Here is a 19,523-nt window from a genome sequence, read left to right as displayed (position 1 = left end):
AATGTGTTAAACAGTGTAAAAATGACTAAATTTACGCACTTCTAAAAATGAATAACTAAATTGATCAAAATTTTTGAAGAGGAACTAATTCCAAATTTTAACTGAAACTTGAGAAACCAAAAACATATTTAACTCTCCAAAATATTACATCTTCTTTAAGGTTCGTGACTTCATCATTAATTAATTTTTTTTTTCAATTTAAATTGTTACTCACTTAAAAAGTATTATTTTCTTATTAACGGTTAACTATTTGTACTTTCAAAATATTCATTTTTTTAATTTTGTTATCTACATTTTAGTTTTTTTATCCCTCCAAAAGATTAAACTACGTATGCTATCAAATTGATCATTTGATTTTTTTTACCTTAAAAATTATTATTTCTAAATTTCATATACTCCACTTTTATATATTAAATTATAATATATTATCATGAAAATATCTTAATCATTTAGTCGATCATTACATAAAAAAATACACGTGTAATTGTTAAGACTTTTAAATTAAAAATTCATATTATTAATTAACTATGCACACACTATTTTCGCTCAAAAATCATTAAAAATGAATTTTAAGCTTCATTAAATCTATAAAATAAAAAAAATTAAGATTCTTTTGTTGTTTATATATTATAAATTAATTTTATTTTTAGTCCATGTAAAATCTCAAATATTATACACATGGATGTATTATGATGTAATTTTAAGATCAATTCATCAAATTAATTTTAAGCATAACTAAATCTATAAAATAAACTCATAAGATGAAATCTTCATATGCTTATATATTAAAATTGATTTTATTTATAGTCAATGTAAAATCTTAAGCATTATCCACATATATTATGATGTAATTTTAAGATAAACTCACTCACTCACTCAATTTTAAAAATGGCACAAAATAAACGTTACAAACAACCGAACAACTTAAATAAAAGTCAAAAAGAAAAAGAATATATATAATAATTTAAAATAACTCTATTAGAGCATTAATATATTTTAATTTTAATTCCTGGACCATTGTTAAGTTTTTTGTAATCATGCACCATTGTCGTCAATGATTTTAGAGGTAAATAATTAAAAAGTGTTTACTACACTTACAATAAATTATAAAAGAAGAAGCAAAATCAAATAACAAGAACTTGAAAAGAATAATAAAACTAAAGACTTAAATATCTTATATATTTTGGAGACAAAAAGTTAAATGAGATAAAAATGTATAATTTAAATATTCTTGAGGTTGGATTTCACCATCCATTATCTTGTTATCTAAATTCATTAAGCTCATTCATGTTATCTAAATTTATACATTCTAAATTTTACTTAAATTTGAAAAGTCGTGTCATTTATGCAACATTTGGTACATATAGTTATATAAATTTTTGTTTAAATTACCTGTTGTCGCAATCAATCTGGTATGAGATGAAAGTGCATGCACCTTCGCTACTTCTAGTTCGAGTGTGCCAAAATCAAAATTAATGACATCACATTACAAACCAAACTTTCTTCCTATGTTTTTAAACTAGAGAGATTAATATAATATCTAATTTATTATTTTATAAAATTAAATTAAACTAAAACTCATTTATTATAAAAATTATATTTAAAAAGTGTCTAGAGTAATATGTGATTTGTTGGATTGACTATTTCTTTAATGAGAAGACTAAAGTATTTTTATAATAAACAATTTTTTCATAGGTTTAAACGTTAAATGATTAACTTTTTTTGTTAAATCTTAAGCCTTAATTAAAACGAGTAGCCTATATTTTACTTACCCATTAATTGTTACGTAATCATCTAGGTTGGTGGTGTTTACTTTTAAAAAATGAATGTAATTATTGACAATGAAACTTACAAGATTGCAGTTTTAAATTTAGAAAAAAATAAGTATTTCAATTCTCTAATTTTTTTTTTCATTTAAGTTCAATTTAATCTTTTTAAATTTTAACATTCTTTATTTCATAAAAAGATGTTTTTTAAGTGAAGATAACTTTTAAGTTACTATGAATTAATAGGAAAAGTCGTCTTTAAAAAGTAATAGAAAAAAGTTATCTTAAAAGATTAGTAAGAAAAGTTAACATTACTATAATATAGCAAACTTTTATGATAGAAACCGAAAAGAGTATAGGAAATTTTTAATGATTCAAATTGAGAAAAAGAGTATTAATGATTAAATTAAAACTCAATTAAAGTTTTAAAAAAGGTAAAGTAGCACTAATCTGTGAAAATTGAAAACTTTAATAATGACTTGTGCTTTAGGCTCTAGTTAATTATTATGGAAAAAAATTACACTATGCTTTCTTAAGAATTAAGAATATTATACTCAATTTGTTTCTATTTTATGTAATTAACACAGATTCTTCAAACTCATGCTGTAAGAAGTAATGCTTGAGATCGAGCAAATTTTGATTATGCCGAATATTTTTGACAAACTTTAAAAAAAATGCCAAGAGAGATTTCTTAAAAATTAAAATTAACTTAAAAAACCTTCTTTATATTAGTTATGTCCAGAAAATATTTTTAACTTATTAAACAAACAAGAAAAAAAAAAGTGGATAATTTTATTGAGGACATAAATTAGCAATGGAGGAGTCAACTGGGCAAAAGCTATAGCGCGTGAAGAAAAAGCGTGGTGCACTCGCGGAAGTGGGAATTGAAGTGCGCGTGGTTCTGTTAATTCCGTTTTCATTCATTGGACTCTTTCGATTTTGGTCTCGTGCATCTCTTTCACCACATTAGCCACCGCCGTTCCTGTTTGCCACTCTTTTCTCTTTTTAGTTCTTCTGTTCTCATTTTTTTTTTCATCAAACAGTTTCCATTTTTTATTCCCATCTTTTCATTCATATCATTCGCAACGCTTTCTCCTTCTTCCATCGTCACTACTATGTGAAGTTTGGAAGCTATCTTTGCCTCTGATTTAGATTCGCGTAAAGTTGTTGCTTACATGTGACTTTCGTCTCTTATGTCTTAATCATTGCCTTCTATTGCCTACGCCTTCTAAATATTCATCTCCTTCAACCCAATCGCTTTCTCCATCTTCTTTTTTTTATCTCTCTCCAAAGTTGGTTTCTTTACATTACAGGGTGTCCAACCAAAGCTACCCTCAAATCTCAATGCTTTCTATGAAGCCCAACACAACCAGGTGAGACTCAGAACCTTCCTTCAAACTCACCCATGGTTATTATTATTTTTTTTATATTTTTTCTTTTATCAAATTTGCACCTTTCTGATTGCTTCTTATGAAACTGCACCCCCCTCACTTTCTCTTAAACGAAGAAAATGCAATAAAAGAAAAATCATAGCTTGATGCTGTAGTTTTTTTTTGTTTTCTAACTTTTTAAGTTTTAACTCTGTTTTTTTTTTTTTTTTTCTGGGTGACCAGTGCAGTGTTTCTGGAGGCTTGCAGGGGGATAGAAAGTTTCTGATGTGTTGAGTTTTGTTTTTGGGTATTGATTTGTATGATCCTCTCCTTTGAGTTGTTTCAAGGAGAGAGAATTGTTTGGGATGAAAGATGCCAGTGTTGATCTGAGTTTTTTCTGGAAGGAAAAAACGAAGGTTCTGAATTATGATATATAGTAGTTGGAGTCAAAAACTGAGAGATTAATTAGGGTGGTGTGTGAATCCAAATCCAATGGAGTCACCGAGTGTGCAGGCGCAAGCTGCATCAGCAAGCACACCAAGGAAAAAAATGACAAAACAATTGACAGGTAAAAGGGATGATACCCCTTTGCATTCTGCAGCAAGAGCAGGGAATCTGAGCGTTCTGAAAGACACGGTTAGTGGGTGTGAAGGGGGTGAACTGCGTGCGTTGATGACAAAGCAGAACCATGCTGGAGAAACGGTGCTTTATGTTGCTGCTGAATATGGTTATGTTGATATGGTTAGGGAGATGATTCAATATTATGATCTTGCTGGTGCTGGAATTAAGGCAAGGAATGGTTTTGATGCACTCCACATTGCTGCCAAACAAGGCGATTTAGGTTTGCCTTCAATATGACTTTATATGCTTGCTCTTTTCTGGTGTGTGTTCTTCGGAGGGAATCTCAATTGTGTTTCTTTTGAGATAGATTCCTTGAATATTTTGTCAACGATTGGTTAAATTTTGGATACCCTTTTGTTCTACAATCTAGGACTATTTAAGCCAACCAATACTAATTCTTAGATGTACTAATGCTAACAATAACTAGGACATCTTTGGTGAATTCAAAATCTGAATCAGTTTATCGGATTGCAGTTTAGGCTCTTGTTTCATTGAATCATTGATTTAGACTGTTTGTATCTGTTATGTATCAAGAATTTGAATCTCTCATCTACCTGTGAATGTTGGTCACTTTGGTCTTTTCTTAGTTTTTCTTATTATTTTGGTACATGGTGTTGCAGATATTGTGAAGATCCTAATGGAGGCTCATTCTGAGTTGTCAATGACAGTGGATCCATCCAACACCACAGCCCTGCACACTGCTGCATTACAAGGGCACATTGAGATTGTAAAATTTCTATTGGAAGCAGGTAGTAGTCTGGCAACTATTGCTAGAAGTAATGGAAAAACGGCTTTGCATTCTGCAGCAAGAAATGGACATGTAGAGGTTGTGAAAGCACTTATGGAGAAGGAGCCTGCAGTTGCAACGCGGACCGATAAGAAGGGACAGACAGCACTTCACATGGCAGTGAAGGGACAGAATGTTGAGGTGGTGGAGGAGTTGATAAAAGCTGATCCCTCAACAATAAACATGGTTGATAACAAGGGTAACACGCCATTGCACATAGCAACCAGGAAGGGCAGAGCTCAGGTAAAAACTTCGTATGCAAAGTTTTGATTATAAGAAATGGATTGTGTTTGATGATTTGTGGTTGTGCAGATTGTTAAGTTGGTTCTTGGGCAGACAGAAACAGATTCATTGGCAGTAAACAAGTCTGGCGAAACTGCACTAGACACTGCTGAAAAAACTGGGAACTCTGAAGTTAAAGACATTCTACTGGAATACGGTGTTCGAAGTGCGAAAGCCTTAAAGACTCAGCCGGTAACAGCCACAGCCCGTGAGTTAAAACAAACAGTGAGTGACATAAAACATGAAGTCCACTACCAGTTGGAACACACTCGCCAAACTAGAAGAGGTGTTCAAGGGATAGCCAAACGTATCAACAAAATGCATGCTGAAGGACTGAACAATGCAATAAACTCCACCACTGTGGTTGCAGTGCTCATTGCCACAGTTGCATTTGCAGCTATTTTCACAGTCCCTGGGCAATTTGCTGATGATCCAAAAGACATTCCTCCAGGTTCAGGGATGACCATTGGTGAAGCAAACATAGCCCCACAAGCTGCATTTCTCATTTTTTTTGTGTTTGATTCCATTGCCCTCTTCATTTCTCTGGCTGTGGTGGTGGTGCAGACCTCGGTTGTGATCATAGAAAGCAAAGCAAAGAAGCAGATGATGGCCATCATTAACAAGCTCATGTGGTTGGCTTGTGTGCTTATTTCTGTGGCCTTCTTGGCACTGTCTTTTGTAGTGGTGGGGAAGGATCAGAAGTGGCTTGCAATTGGAGTCACTATCATAGGAACAACTATAATGGCCACAACTTTGGGCACCATGTGTTACTGGGTTATTAGGCATCGCATTGAGGCCTCAAATTTAAGGAGCATTCGGAAATCCTCAATGGGAAGCAGGTCAAGGTCTTTTTCAGTATCAGTTATGTCAGATTCTGAGCTACTAAACAATGACCGCAAGATACTTTATGCCATATAGAATCACTAATAAAGCTTTGCTTCCTCTTTTCATTTACTCTCTTCTCTCCTGTGCCTATTTTCATGGATTCATATCCAACTACACTGATTCTCCCACCTCTTATTGCAACAGAAATCACTAAAAACTTCACTTTACTTTTACGATGATTACAATTCCTCATAAACATCTACATTATCTGGTTAACCAGCTTAACATGTGAATCCACCAAGATTTCTTAAACAAGATTTTCTACAGTGATTAATCAGGTTTTTAACACAAGTTTTGGTCAAATAATTAATCTCTTAAGTTTATATGCTTGATTAATGAATGTTAAGTTATTTATTATTACCCACATGTAAAGTCTCAGTTTCCCATAATAAAAAAAATAAAAAGAAAACATAATTTTTTCTTTTCATTCATTGAACCAAGCCAGACAGTTTTTTAGTATGGTGCAATGAAATTCAACAAAAAAATAAGATGCAAAACGACAAGATGCAAAAGAAAAAACAAAAACTGTTCCAATAATTATCGTAGTGGACATTTTTGTTTAATTTGTTCTGCTATGCGACAAAATGTATGAAGACATCTAACTGACTGGTTGGTCAGTGAAATCGAGCAAGAGCTTTGTTGTTATTGGGTCTAATGCATGCGTTGGAATGTGAAGTTCTTACTTGCTAGACTGAATAAATGACCGGATGAAGACTATTTTTGGTTCTTGCTAGGTTGAATCAGTGTTGTATCTTTGTTTCTCTTGTTTAGCAGTTTCTTCCCCTATCCACAGAAAAATATATCAGTTTACTTTTTGGTTTTGACTACTGAAACCATAATTTTTAAGATTTTGAAGAGTGAGTACAAGATATAAGAAAAAACAATTATATAGAGTATGTTAATTATAAATTATCTTATATAAATTTGTTTAACTTTTACGATAATCATTTTAAAATTTATATCAAGGATGATTTTTAATAACTTAAATGTATATTTTTATCCAGATAAGATACAACCATTATATTCTAAATAATTACTAACATATACCGATAGGCGCTATCGCATATATATGTATGATTTTTTAAGGTGATATCGCATATATATGTATGATTTTTTAAATATGAATGATAATATGTTAATAGATGATAATAATATAATATTATTAAATTAATGTATAAAATAAAGTGAAATGAATAAAAAAATTAATTGTTAAGGAATAAAAAAATAATAAATAATTTTAAAGAAAATAGGTAAAAATAAACATTAATTTCAAAATAATTAATAAATAATTATATTATAAATGTTAGAATTGATATTATAAAATGTAGACACAAAAGAGATAATCTTTTTTTATATATTGTTATAGATATATTAATTTGTTTGATTACAAATATTCTGATAATCAACTCATCGGGGTTCTGTCGCATTAAATCTATGATTAGAGTAAGTGAAGTGGATTAAGGGTCGGTTCCAACTATAAAGATTGAACTGAACCATATGCTCAACGGATGAAATTTAAGAATGCAATCACAAAAGCTTGGCATTCACATAATCAACCAAACTGCATATATATTTTAATGTAAAATCTGACCAAATTTAAACTTCTCTCCCAATTACATTCAGCAATTTATAATTAAAAGGAAAACCTAATCGGCTTAAAACAAAACATACACTCGGAAACCTTCAGGTGTAAATAATAATAAAAGAGCAGGAAAAAATTGGCAGTGTCGACGCCTAATAAATTAGAAGTAATGTCGTGCTCTACCTCTTCTACATAACAGAAAGTATAAGGTATTCAAAGCTGTGGCCAATGGGTTTTGCATTAAATCTTGCATACTAGCCTGAAATGCTTAATACTAATATACTAATACGCAGGTTATTTTCAGTAAGAGGATAGCATAATCTACAGATATTTTAAAAGGTGTAGAATAACTTCTATTTAAATTGAAAAATACGCAATATTTCTTAAACAAATTTATTCAAATTTCCTATGACGCATAGGCAACCATTTTTAAATTCAAATTTTAATAGTTCAGATAGACTTTTCATCAATTCAACCATATTTAAATTTAATTCATTAATTCAAATAATTACATATTTTAAATATAAAATAATAGTCAGCAATGAACCTGATATAATTTCATTAAAAAATTATAACATGTCTAACAAAATGAAAATATCATTTAAATTATAAAAACCCGACTCATGCATTCAAAATATTTTTGAATAACTAGAAGAACTATAAAAAGATAAATTCAAAACTTTTCAGCTACTGATTTTTACTCCCTACTAGTCCAATTTTAATATATCTGATCCTAACAGATTAAGGTAAGTTATTTCGGAGATATAACTCCCAGAAAGTACATCCATTTTGGATTCAGGTTTTTTTCCTATGTTCATTTAGCTAATGGGCAGAAAACCATGTTTGTCAGACAGCTAGGTTATCCTATGTATCCTAATTATTGTCCGTTTTAAGCCAAAGAAAATAATAATAGTAATAATATAATAATAATAATAATAATAGCTTGGATCACTAAAGCGACAGGATTGGAAGAGGCGCCAAACTGAAGAATACTAATGCTGCAAAATGACTCCAAGGCATTAAAATCCACAATTGAAACTTTACAATAAAGTTTTTGTTTCCTCCTCAATGTTGAGGCAGATGGGGTCTCTTTTCCAACATTTCATAATGAAGAACAAAATTATCCTGCAAGGAGGTTGTACATTAGAGCCTAAAAATAGAACAATACTTATTGGGGAATGAAATAATATATCTTGGGAGCAGGAGGAAGAGTTCACGAACACCAACGATAGAGTATAATATTTGCAAAAACTAACCTTGCGGACGGTTTCAAATATGCTTGGTTCGAAACAGTGATAAGATCCCCTCTCGTATGTGTTTGTTTTAACCAGCGGCTCCATGTTGGGAACTCTTATAAACCACAAACGATGTTCCTTGTGATAAAACCAACCTCTGTTGTAACTGCGAGCAACAACCCCTACTTAGTTAGAAGTTATCCAATTGGGAAAACGATTTCCGAGAATAAAAACTTAGGAATTTGTCAAAATATTTTAATTTAGGAACACTGAAACTAAGTGGTTAATGTACAAACTATGCATAATTTAGTTTACCACTCGCCTAATTGTTCCCAAATTACACTAATCCCAAAAGAAATTACAAAATGAGTTCAAATCATCCTAAAAATTAACAAAAGAAACAAAAAGGACAGATTGGGGGAGATGTGCGTACAGCTCATTGGAGGCATATAATTGTGCTTCATCTTTGGGCATGCTGCAAAAAAGATTAATTTTGTATTTGATTATAAAATAGCAGGCAAGTCAACGAAAAAGTAAGTGATATTCAGATTATATAGGCACCTGTAAAATATGTAAAACAATGTTTCCACTGAAAACTTGGAAAAGTATCCTTGCTGCATCATGCAATAACAAAAATTAGCCCAAAGAAATGGTTCGAAAGTTAAACACTATGTAAAAATCTCACATGTAGAGCAGGTGGCTGTTTTGCATAATAACATTGTGGCACATTAAACTCTGGGTCGCCCTTAGCAGGTTCATCAGACCATGGAGAACCAAAGGTCTTGTGAAGATTTTCTGATGAATTCAAATTTAACCCCAGTGTAGTTAGATCAATTCCAAGAGCAAGAGATGTCAGGTCAGGATCACTCATCCTGATAACACTTAACAAGCCAAGCAAACCAAATGGATCTGGTTGTGTGGTTTGAATAGATTTCATGCCCTGATCCCTAAAAGATTGATTTACAGCTGACATTTGTAGGCGGAACTGTGACTGGTTTTGATGCTGTTGATATTGCTGGATAAGCTGGTCGTATGAACCCATACCAGAAACTGTATTTGGAGAATTTAAAGGCCTTAATCCAATACCAGGAGGTCCACTGGTCTAAACCAAAATACAACAGCAATAAGAATGTCAGAACTTTGCAATACTTGCTTCAGTGGGAAACATGAAATTTCCTTTTCAGAAAGCACATCTGGAGATAAACCAAAGAGAAAGTAGGGAATAGGAGCTTATTCATTATGAAACAAGCTCCCCCATTGATGAATAAAACTTGCACCTGTGAATGATAGGTTGAATGTGAAGATGGGAAAATATCTGATCCATGCAAATGGAGAAGATCTTGGTTGTTAACAGATGAAAAAGAGACATTGCCACTACTGACTGAAGGAGCATGCTGTTGCTGTTGTGCTCGATGTGACGAATATGTACCCCCCAAGCTGAAACCAGCAGACCTTCCCATCTGCAGATAGAAAGCATGGGAAGTTCAGAGAAATGTATATATACGTGTAGATCTTTTTAAACAGTTCTTAGATCCATCAATATTGTACAAAAGATAAGATTTCTAAATCTTTTATAACATGTAGCTCACAGAGAAATGCTGTGATTGCATCATTGGTACAGCATTGTCATGAAGTTGTTCTTTCTGGTGCATATCCATAGCATAATCTGCAGTACCGCCTGCCCAAAAAATATGGCAACAAACAAATATTGAAATCAATTAAGCAACTTTGACTCATGTATAACACAGTAAATCAACACATGTAACCAAAAATAATTAGAAAAACACAGCTCTCATTTCCACCTAGGCAATAAAAAATTCTTCCGCGCAAACCAAAAAGTAGTTAATTCCCTTCCAAAAATTGAGACTAGAAAGCATACTCACTAAATACATAATAGATAAGTTAGATGCTTATCTTGAAACAGAAAGCAGGGTGCATATAAATATAAAAACCAAGTAATCAAACAATACTGAGAATAATAAAAGTATAGAGAATAATAAAGCCGACGCTGAAATTAAACATGCATACAGATCCAGAAGACCTTCCTAATAAATAGTATAAATTTCATTGAACAATCACTCTCTCTAAGAAGACACGCTTTAACCTTCAAAATAGAAGGCATACTACACCTTTGAATCCTGGTAAAGCTGGGAAATCTTCATTCTGAATGCTAAACTCTTGGTTTTGTTGAACAATGGGACTGACGCCAAGACCCTGTTTTCGTAAAGAACCTGAAAATATTTTTGGTTATACCATTATTTATTGTTTAAGGTGCACAAATAAACCAACCATAAAATATCATTTATCTTCACTTACCCAACTGTCCTTGAGGCCCTCCAGCAGAACTAGGACGACTTGTCAGTTGAGGGAAGTCATTGATATCAAAAGGAGAGCTGTCATTGGTATTCACATCATTCAACATTCCCATAGAGTTCAAGTTACTTACTGCTTGAACATGGCTTTGGGAAAGTGGACCTCCAGCGCTGGGATAAGAATTTCCTAGCATTGAAATTACCTGTGGAGATCCTGGATCAAGAAAATTGTTCGTTATCAGTCTTCTCTATTCAAGGGGGAAATTTACATACTTAACACGGAGAAACATACAAAAAACTTATTCATGCAATTCATACACATCTCAATAAGCAGTTATTTCGGTTGCTTCCTATCAGATTTTGCTACCATAGACAAAAAATCCGCACATCACAAAAAAACACTTAATATCACTTGACAAACAAAATGGTGAAGTGACACCTGAGCCAACAAATTTGAAGCAGGAAAACAAGAGCAATACGTTTACCAGAAAGCATGTCCCACTATCAAGTTTAAAAAAAGGTAAAAAAACAGGGAGTTGAAACTACTTAACACGGAGAAACATACAAAAAACTTATTCATGCAATTCATACACATCTCAATAAGCAGTTATTTCGGTTGCTTCCTATCAGATTTTGCTACCATAGACAAAAAATCCGCACATCACAAAAAAAACACTTAATATCACTAGACAAACAAAATGGTGAAGTGACACCTGAGCCAACAAATTTGAAGCAGGAAAACAAGAGCAATACGTTTACCAGAAAGCATGTCCCACTATCAAGTTTAAAAAAAGGTAAAAAAACAGGGAGTTGAAACTACTCTCAAGGAAAACAGTCCACCAGTCTGGTCCATGATTCTCAATATAGCAGAATAATGTCGTTTAGAGGAAAGAACGAATAGACAGATACATGGGAATTATCTTCAGAACTCCCATTTCCAAGTTTTCAGCCTTTGGCTTCATTAAAAGTTCAGCTCTGTACAGGGTTAAAGGTTGTGGACACAATATTGCAGCTGCACTATTGTTGTTGAATAGGTACCCACAACAGCATAACAGTCCATAATAGCAGTTTGAATTTAAATCACATGAATTGCTACATGGCAACAGCAAGGGAGACATAATTGAGTAACTACAGAACTTCAACACCACCTTTTTGTTGAGAAAAGAAGTATTCAAACTTAAATTTTCTATTCTAAACATAAATGGTTAAATAGGTTTGGTTGTGGAATGTCGTAGGAACATGGGAGACATATGATGGCAAGCGATAGGAAATCTTCAAAATGAATTACAATCTTATAGAAGATCCTGACAATTAAAATATCTATAAATATGTCCGCATTTGGTGCAATCACATAATAATTTCATGCCATAACGGCCACAAACTATAAATCCCAGAAACATTAAATCATAGTAAAACTAACTTACCCGAAGCATCAAATACTCCTTGTAATGTAAAGAGGCTGTTTCGGGATTTAAACCCAATACACGGTTTGCCCTCTTCTAGAAATATTGTAAAAAGGGAAGGTTATATGGTTGTAATTATGTTGACTAGAATAACTGCATGGCCTTGTATTTATGACTCCTCGTACAGATATATGCTCCGTTGTGTAATTCAACACACAAAATTCACTATATGTATCTTGATCTCTCTAGTTTTCAAATATAAATCGCAATTGAAAGAAAACCCCAAAATGCTTGATATCTTACCACCAGAAATCTCAACAAAGAAAATAGTTGATGAACCTACTCTCAAACAATTTTCATCAAGTGAAGTTGCCCAACGAAACATAGCACCCCAAGAATTGAGCAAGCAATGTGGGACTTCCTAACACCCACCACCCCACCACCAGATATCTTCCTGAACAGGCTAGCCTAACAGAATAGGCGATTTATTAAGATGGGCTCTAAATTTTAATATCATGATCTAAGCACAAGAGAGTTTAACCTAAAAGACTAATCCATTAAAGTACCACATCAAGTAGCTCATCCACACTGGCTTTCACTCTATCGGCATTGACCCAATGGTAATCCTTCTCTTTGAGATGGTTTCACTCGTCTATTAGTGTTCATTTTCCATCTTTATCCAACCAATAGGTAGCCTTTTCCGCTGCCCAACTCTCAATGAAAGCACCAATTGTAAAGACTTAAGAACAAAAGGAAAGTCAAATCCAAGAGACTAGTCCCTTAAGTTTAATGATTTAAGTACCACTCAAGTAGCTCATCCTACTCAATGTGGAACTCCTAACATACCATGTTAGATTTCATCTCGAAACCAATTGGCTTTAAGTGAAGTAACCTGATAATTATACAAGTAAAACCCCAAGAATTAAGACAAGTTATGGGGGACTTTCAAACATCAAAGAGTCTCTAAAGACAAGATTAAATGAAAAAAAAAGATAAAAACAAAAATAGAAAAAGTAACAGAACAACAATTAATAGGTCTTATTTGAAAAAGGTTAAAAAGAAAAAAAAACAAATAGAAAATGAAATTTGAATGAGACAAACGTGAATCTTTTATCCTGCAAAAACCAGATACTCCTACATCACGAAATATGTGCATAATCTCACCACAATAAGTGGTTGCACCTGCCACAATCATAAATGACAAAACCCACTCCTATATCAAATCAACAATGCAGTCAACGTACTGGGTGCTATTCAACCACTGACTAACTTATTGAACCGCATGAACCAGTATATATTAAATATTATACTTTACATAATCTTTAAATCCTTTAGTTTAGACATGCCTAGCCACACAGGTCATCAGCCACAATATGCCAGGTTTGTGAACCATGCAAGACAGCTTTGGCAGCGTGTGCATTTGGAGCACATGTGTAGATCACTTTTGCGAATGGACAGTTCAATTTCATAAAATGTAAAAATGGAATTGCAAAAACAAATCAAACTCTTTAAAAAAAAATACGAGTTTTAAATAATATATGGCAACATGTGAGATTTGAGGGCTCTTTTCCAATTCTTAACACAATCTTCCCAAGAAGGCCCACTTTGCAAAGAACCCACACGCCCAAACCACAACCATCTCTCTAATTTTCATTTCAGTAGATGCAAACCCAACCCAGACCTGGGACTCCGCTCTAAAACCTCACCCCTCTTCCATTTCTGGACCCAAAACACAATATCCATGACACTCAAGGTATAAGGAGAAAAGCAGCCACAATGATGTTTCTTGTGGCTTTCACAATGTGATACCATTATAATTGCATTCCTGTTGCCAGCCAATATTTAACAACAGTGGCCAGGACCCCGTCTGAAAAAGCAGATGTAACTTACACGAGACTAAACTAACCCAGCCTGGTGCATGAAGGCTCCACATTACGTGAAGATACGGGGGAGGTTCATTTTTTAGGCCTTGTGCATTTTTTAGGACTTTTAGAGATTCAAACAAATTACTCAACATGTCACAACCAGTAACTTGCAAAACCAATACAGTTGTCAATTGATGCTGCAAAGAAGGCATCACAAAACAGTATCCAAGAAATTGAACTAGAAAGAGAGGAAAAGCTATCCCTAAAATGAAGTGTAGCAGTAAATCTTGCTGTGCAAAATTTTACATGCACACATTAATATATAGATCTCTTTATATGAATTTGACACTAAATACAAAGAATAACATCACAATTAATCCCTTTACGTGAAGATACGGGGGAGGTTCATTTTTTAGGCCTTGTGCATTTTTTAGGACTTTTAGAGATTCAAACAAATTACTCAACATGTCAACCAGTAACTTGCAAAACCAATACAGTTGTCAATTGATGCTGCAAAGAAGGCATCACAAAACAGTATCCAAGAAATTGAACTAGAAAGAGAGGAAAAGCTATCCCTAAAATGAAGTGTAGCAGTAAATCTTGCTGTGCAAAATTTTACATGCACACATTAATATATAGATCTCTTTATATGAATTTGACACTAAATACAAAGAATAACATCACAATTAATCCCTTAAAAAAAATATTTTCACACCATTAATGCACTTGTAACAATAAAAATGCATACCTTGTGGAAGCACACCACTCATTAATCGATTCTGTCCTTGCATACCTAAACCACTGGATCCACTGTTTGCACCCAAATTTAGACGAGACGCAAGAGCAGGCACAGACAATCCTCCACCAGTCCTTCCGATATTCCCTCCACCAACCATGTTTCCCACAGAACTAGTGATTCGAGGACCTGCATTTCCCAAAATTGGGGATACTCCCAATCCTGGAACAGCATTTCGGTTACCAATTGCACCAGATGTAGGAAGAATCCCAGGAATAGAACCACCAACTCCATTTGTGCTACTACTAAATCCAGGGTTTCCTACAACACTTATACCTCCTCTATTGGTGACTCCTGAATGTCCATGGGAGCTTCCATGAGATAGCTGCAAATATAATGGGGACAGGTGAAAAACCAGTAAATAGCCTAACAAAAAAATAGAATAACAGAATGAGAGGTGAGAATACACACAAACTTTCAAATGTTACACTCAAACTCCCAAAAACCAAGAACACATACCTGAGACAATGCAACTGGTAGATTGTTGGATGTAAATCTTCCACTAGAAAGGCTTCCAGTGGGTTGTTGAACGCCACCCGATGGCACATTATTTATAGTTGAATTTCTCGATGTGAGTGAACCGGGCATGTTGGGAACATTAAAGCTCCCATGAATATTGTGCAATCCTTGAATAGCTCCTGCATCAAGAACCTATCAATTATACAACTACACGGAAAGATAAAATGAAGTAAATCCAGTAAAAGCTCCCCACCGGTGTGATGAAAAATTGGGGAGGCTGCACCAGACTGACCAGAAAACGATGTAGCAAAAGATCGTCCGGCACCATCAGGAAGATTTGAAGCAGATCCATTCAGAGAAGACTGCAAGGAAAACTCTGCTAGGATTAAAAATTAAGATAGGCATGCTAGAAAAATAACACACATAAGGCAATGGGAAATCAACATCTTATGATATGTATGTATAATATTATAGAAAGGGCTGAAGTTTTAAAAATTATTGTAATTTTCTAACCATGCACAGAGGAAAGTGCCAGTAGTAAACAAGCACATGAAAATATTTTGTAAAATACATTTTAGATAACACGATTAAAAGTGTTTGAATAATAAAGATGACTTGAGGACTCCTGATTGTCCTATAATGTTCCAATCATATAAAAAGGTGTACTACTAAAATCCTTAAACACCACAAAAGTCTTATAACAAATGGCTGTTGATGAGTGAAGACATATTTTATCCGTGTATCCTAATCAAAGCACCATGCTACCATGCCTGTATGCAACACATCATACAGCAAACAGAGCAATTACTGGAAATGTTAATGAGTTGAACATACGTGAAAGGAAAATATATCAAGATGAAATGTGTAACTCAACTGATAACAGAAATAGTATAAATCCCAATATAAGTCATCTTCTTCATTTTAGCAAGAGAAAGGTCAAAATTCTTCCTTAAAATAAATCAAAATACAGCATTACAACAGTTTAGTAGGCATGGCCAAGGAAAAGAGTGAAGGGAAACTTCAAGTACTAAAAATAATCACTAAGAGACAAAAATGAAACAAAGATGGGAAAGCGAGAAGCTTTTTGGGACATAAGGGAATACATTAAGTAACCCCGACATGGCATGAATTTCAAAATGTCAAGCCAAAAATCATCCTTTGCTGAAAATGGTCCTCCTTTGTATTCAAAGTCCTCAGAACAATATGAGAAGTGTTTCCTTAACAACCTAAAATAACATGACGTAAAAGACAATATTAGACACAATACAATGCAGTAACTTCTATGTAACCAACAATAAAAGAAAACTAAACCAAACTAGTGAAATGAAGAATGAAGTTACATTAGACAAGTTCTCCCATTTTCCTTCCCCAAACTAACATGAAAGTCATCCATGTTTAATCATATTTTTCAGTTGAAACAACCCAAAGCTCACCTCAACTCAACTGACCAAGACATCAGCCGAGTTCAACTACAGTTTGGCTTATTCCAAATGAAAAAACAACGGGGCCAATCCGTAGTAACTAAACATGGTACTCTATAAATCCAGGTTATTTCTCCAAACAAATAACATGAAAACGTCCGCAAACTTCAAGAACAAACGAGGTAAAACTTGCAAAACGACTAACATTATGTGTTTAACAGGCATGCAATATTAAGGTAAAAGTCCAATATTCATTGTCATATCAAACCTCATCCTAAGTATGGCTTTTATGGATATTATTAAAAACACTAACAAATTTATCACTAACGATGGTTTGTGATTGGGTACCAGCATAAAAACCCTTTATATTGTTGGTGGATATAATATTTATTCTAAACAGTATCTTAAATTGCAGATGCAATTTTGTTCGATCCTTGATACCTTGTGAAATTACAGGAAAAATAAAACTTCTATTAGATCTTGATTCTACATTGTATTTATTTTCTGGCATCAAGGTATAAACTACAGTTTCACCTAGAATAAACGCATATTGAAGTTGCAGGATTGTCCACAACCACATCAACTCACAATTGTGAAGTGATTCCTATCGATACAAAAAGCCCCAGACAACTGCAATGCAACCACAACATTCGAAATGTTCCAGATTTTGTTTCAAAAATTGAAAACCACAGATGGACTCATCACAACTCATGTCACAACAGTCCCAACACACACACACGTCAGCCTCAATTAACAGTTAACAGAAAAAATTCGACTCCAGACTTAATTTAAAAACACGAAAAAAACAACCGACGCATATTCCACAACTCCCCCGTTCACTAATTAAAAAAAGACGTAGTGCGCTAAGCTTAGCTGTAGTAACGATACGCAAACCCTAAACCTAAATTAATTTCCAACTGTGTATCTAATTTCTTCATAAAGATACCAAGGCGGGAAAAGAATAAATTCGAAGCAGAAACCATTGCGGACACAGTTATAATGACGAGCAACAACAAGATAAAGAAACTCAACCGCATTAAATCTTGCAATTGCGTATTCCTCAATCCTTTCACATCGTAGACCAAACAAGCATGTAACATATTACTCAAAGAAACACCCCCACACTACCAACCATTGGCAACATACAAATAGGTTTCAGTTCACAGAATCAAATTAGGAACAATAACCTACGCCGAAATTCGAAGCTAAAGAAGTTGAATAAAAGCGTGCAGAGTTAGGAGTGAGGGAAAAGAGTTATGAGGATCTAAAGAAAGACAATGATGAAGTAGAAAGCATAGTAGATCGAAGTTAGACGAGTCGGGATCAACTCGGAGAGGAAGAGAGAGTACCTGAGAAGCAGATCAGAGCTAGTTCTGAGTCAAAGACCAAGTCGGGTGCCCTAAATCGGAACCAGAGAAGAGAAAGTGAAAGATACAAAAGAAGAGAGAGAAAATTAATGGTTGGGGTTGGGTTGGGTTTGAAACTACAAGAGAAGGTTTATAAAATCATATGGTGTAAGATGTATAACTTTTGCGCTCTGTTCCAAAATATAGGGTTCCCAATTGAATCACCTTGGGCCTAATTTCTAATCTACTGTTTCATTTATCAGGAAAATTTCGTGCCACAAAACACTACATATTATTTTGCTTAATGTTCCTCAAAATATTACGTACGGATAAAAACAAATTAAGTCAATTTTACAATTTCTGTGGACTGTGATTTAGTTTTTTGGGGTATTATTATGGTGTGAAGTTATTAATTCACCAATGTTATTTTAAAGGATACAGATATTCTTTTGACTGGGATAATCTTGTTCAAATATGAAATAATATGCATAGCATATCAACTAAACAAAGCTGAAAATTTATTTCAATATGTAGCTAAAGCCAACAAAATTATATATATATATATATATATATATATATATATATATATATATATGTGTGTGTGTGTGTGTGTGATTTTTTTTATTTTCACTTCTAAAAAAAGCTATTTAAAAAAAAAATCGTAAACACTCTATGTACACAACATTCCAAATACGACAATTAAAAATTAGTACTTTTTTAGGTTGTGAATAGATAACTTGATATCTTTATTTAATAGTTTATACTATATTATCATTTAATAATTAAAAAAATTGAATATATACATATATTATATATATATATATATATATATATACATATGTATATATATATACATATATATATATATATATATATATATATATATATATATATATATATATATATATATATATATACTTGCATTTCGGCCCAACTCGCAAAAAGTGGTAAAGATCATCTTGGGCCAATCTATACACCCAACCTACAGGAGGTGGTAGAGATCATCTCGACTCAGCATACAGGTCCAACCCGCAAGAGGTGGTAGAGACCATCTGAGCCTAACTCGCAAGGGGGTGGAGAGTGTCTTGACCCAACCCACACAAAATTGCAGAGAACATCACATATATTTTCGTATATTTTTAATTTGTTTAACATATTCAAATATTCAATTGTCTAAGATAGTTACCGAATACAACTATTATAATGTATTGCACAAGTCCTTTTTGGAGAATAATAATTACTTATCACTTGTTACTTGTTGTTGGACAAGATACATTTGCTATTGAACGAATTGTGCTAACGATGGATGACAATTTGATTGCTTTTGTGTATGATTATATATTTATTAAAGTATTTTTCAAAATAATAATAATAATAATAATAATAACTTACC

The 19,523-nt window shown here is 33.3% G+C and overlaps 2 protein-coding genes and 1 non-coding gene across 7 annotated transcripts; 2 read left to right on the top strand and 1 right to left on the bottom strand.

Annotated features, from left to right (window-relative positions):
- Nucleotides 1-2,749: 2,749 nt before the first annotated feature.
- LOC114169605 (ankyrin repeat-containing protein At5g02620-like) lies at nt 2,750-5,780 on the top strand. Its single transcript, XM_028054843.1, has 4 exons — nt 2,750-3,139; nt 3,380-3,977; nt 4,378-4,787; nt 4,857-5,780. The coding sequence occupies exons 2-4, from the start codon at nt 3,629-3,631 to the stop codon at nt 5,742-5,744; spliced, it is 1,647 nt and encodes a 548-aa protein (XP_027910644.1). The 5' UTR covers nt 2,750-3,139; nt 3,380-3,628; the 3' UTR covers nt 5,745-5,780.
- Nucleotides 5,781-8,197: 2,417 nt separating this feature from the next.
- On the bottom strand, nt 8,198-18,309 carry LOC114169765 (probable NOT transcription complex subunit VIP2). Of its 5 annotated transcripts, XM_028055060.1 has the most exons (15): nt 18,134-18,309; nt 16,467-16,589; nt 15,617-15,725; nt 15,364-15,542; nt 15,181-15,229; nt 14,857-15,066; nt 10,845-11,054; nt 10,658-10,759; nt 10,118-10,206; nt 9,806-9,988; nt 9,214-9,630; nt 9,090-9,142; nt 8,962-9,003; nt 8,550-8,694; nt 8,198-8,418 (listed from the first exon to the last, which is right to left on the bottom strand). In XM_028055060.1, the coding sequence occupies exons 2-15, from the start codon at nt 16,482-16,484 to the stop codon at nt 8,359-8,361; spliced, it is 1,866 nt and encodes a 621-aa protein (XP_027910861.1). In that variant the 5' UTR covers nt 16,485-16,589; nt 18,134-18,309; the 3' UTR covers nt 8,198-8,358. The 5 variants fall into 5 exon arrangements, with proteins under 5 accessions (XP_027910861.1, XP_027910859.1, XP_027910860.1 ...); XM_028055058.1 differs by having other exon boundaries at nt 14,857-15,229; XM_028055059.1 differs by having other exon boundaries at nt 14,857-15,229; nt 15,656-15,725.
- On the top strand, nt 15,617-15,697 carry LOC114170961. The gene has a single exon (XR_003601311.1). It is a non-coding gene; the product is annotated as a small nucleolar RNA snoR35 (small nucleolar RNA).
- Nucleotides 18,310-19,523: the final 1,214 nt, after the last annotated feature.

Source organism: Vigna unguiculata, chromosome 11 (assembly GCF_004118075.2).
Source record: "Vigna unguiculata cultivar IT97K-499-35 chromosome 11, ASM411807v1, whole genome shotgun sequence".
Lineage (NCBI taxonomy): Eukaryota > Viridiplantae > Streptophyta > Magnoliopsida > Fabales > Fabaceae > Vigna > Vigna unguiculata.
This window is presented reverse-complemented; position numbering and strand designations above follow the sequence as displayed.

Bases quoted from the DNA above. Each gene is read 5' to 3' on its own strand.
- LOC114169605 (XM_028054843.1), top strand. From the start codon at position 3,629: ATGGAGTCACCGAGTGTGCAGGCGCAAGCTGCATCAGCAAGCACACCA. The intron at 3,978-4,377 runs GTTTGCCTTCAA...ATGGTGTTGCAG, and splicing joins TGCCAAACAAGGCGATTTAG to ATATTGTGAAGATCCTAATG. The intron at 4,788-4,856 runs GTAAAAACTTCG...GTGGTTGTGCAG, and splicing joins CCAGGAAGGGCAGAGCTCAG to ATTGTTAAGTTGGTTCTTGG.
- LOC114169765 (XM_028055058.1), bottom strand. The intron at 9,631-9,805 runs GTGCAAGTTTTA...ATTTTGGTTTAG, and splicing joins ATTCAACCTATCATTCACAG to ACCAGTGGACCTCCTGGTAT. The intron at 8,695-8,961 runs GTACGCACATCT...TGTTGCTCGCAG, and splicing joins TTATATGCCTCCAATGAGCT to TTACAACAGAGGTTGGTTTT.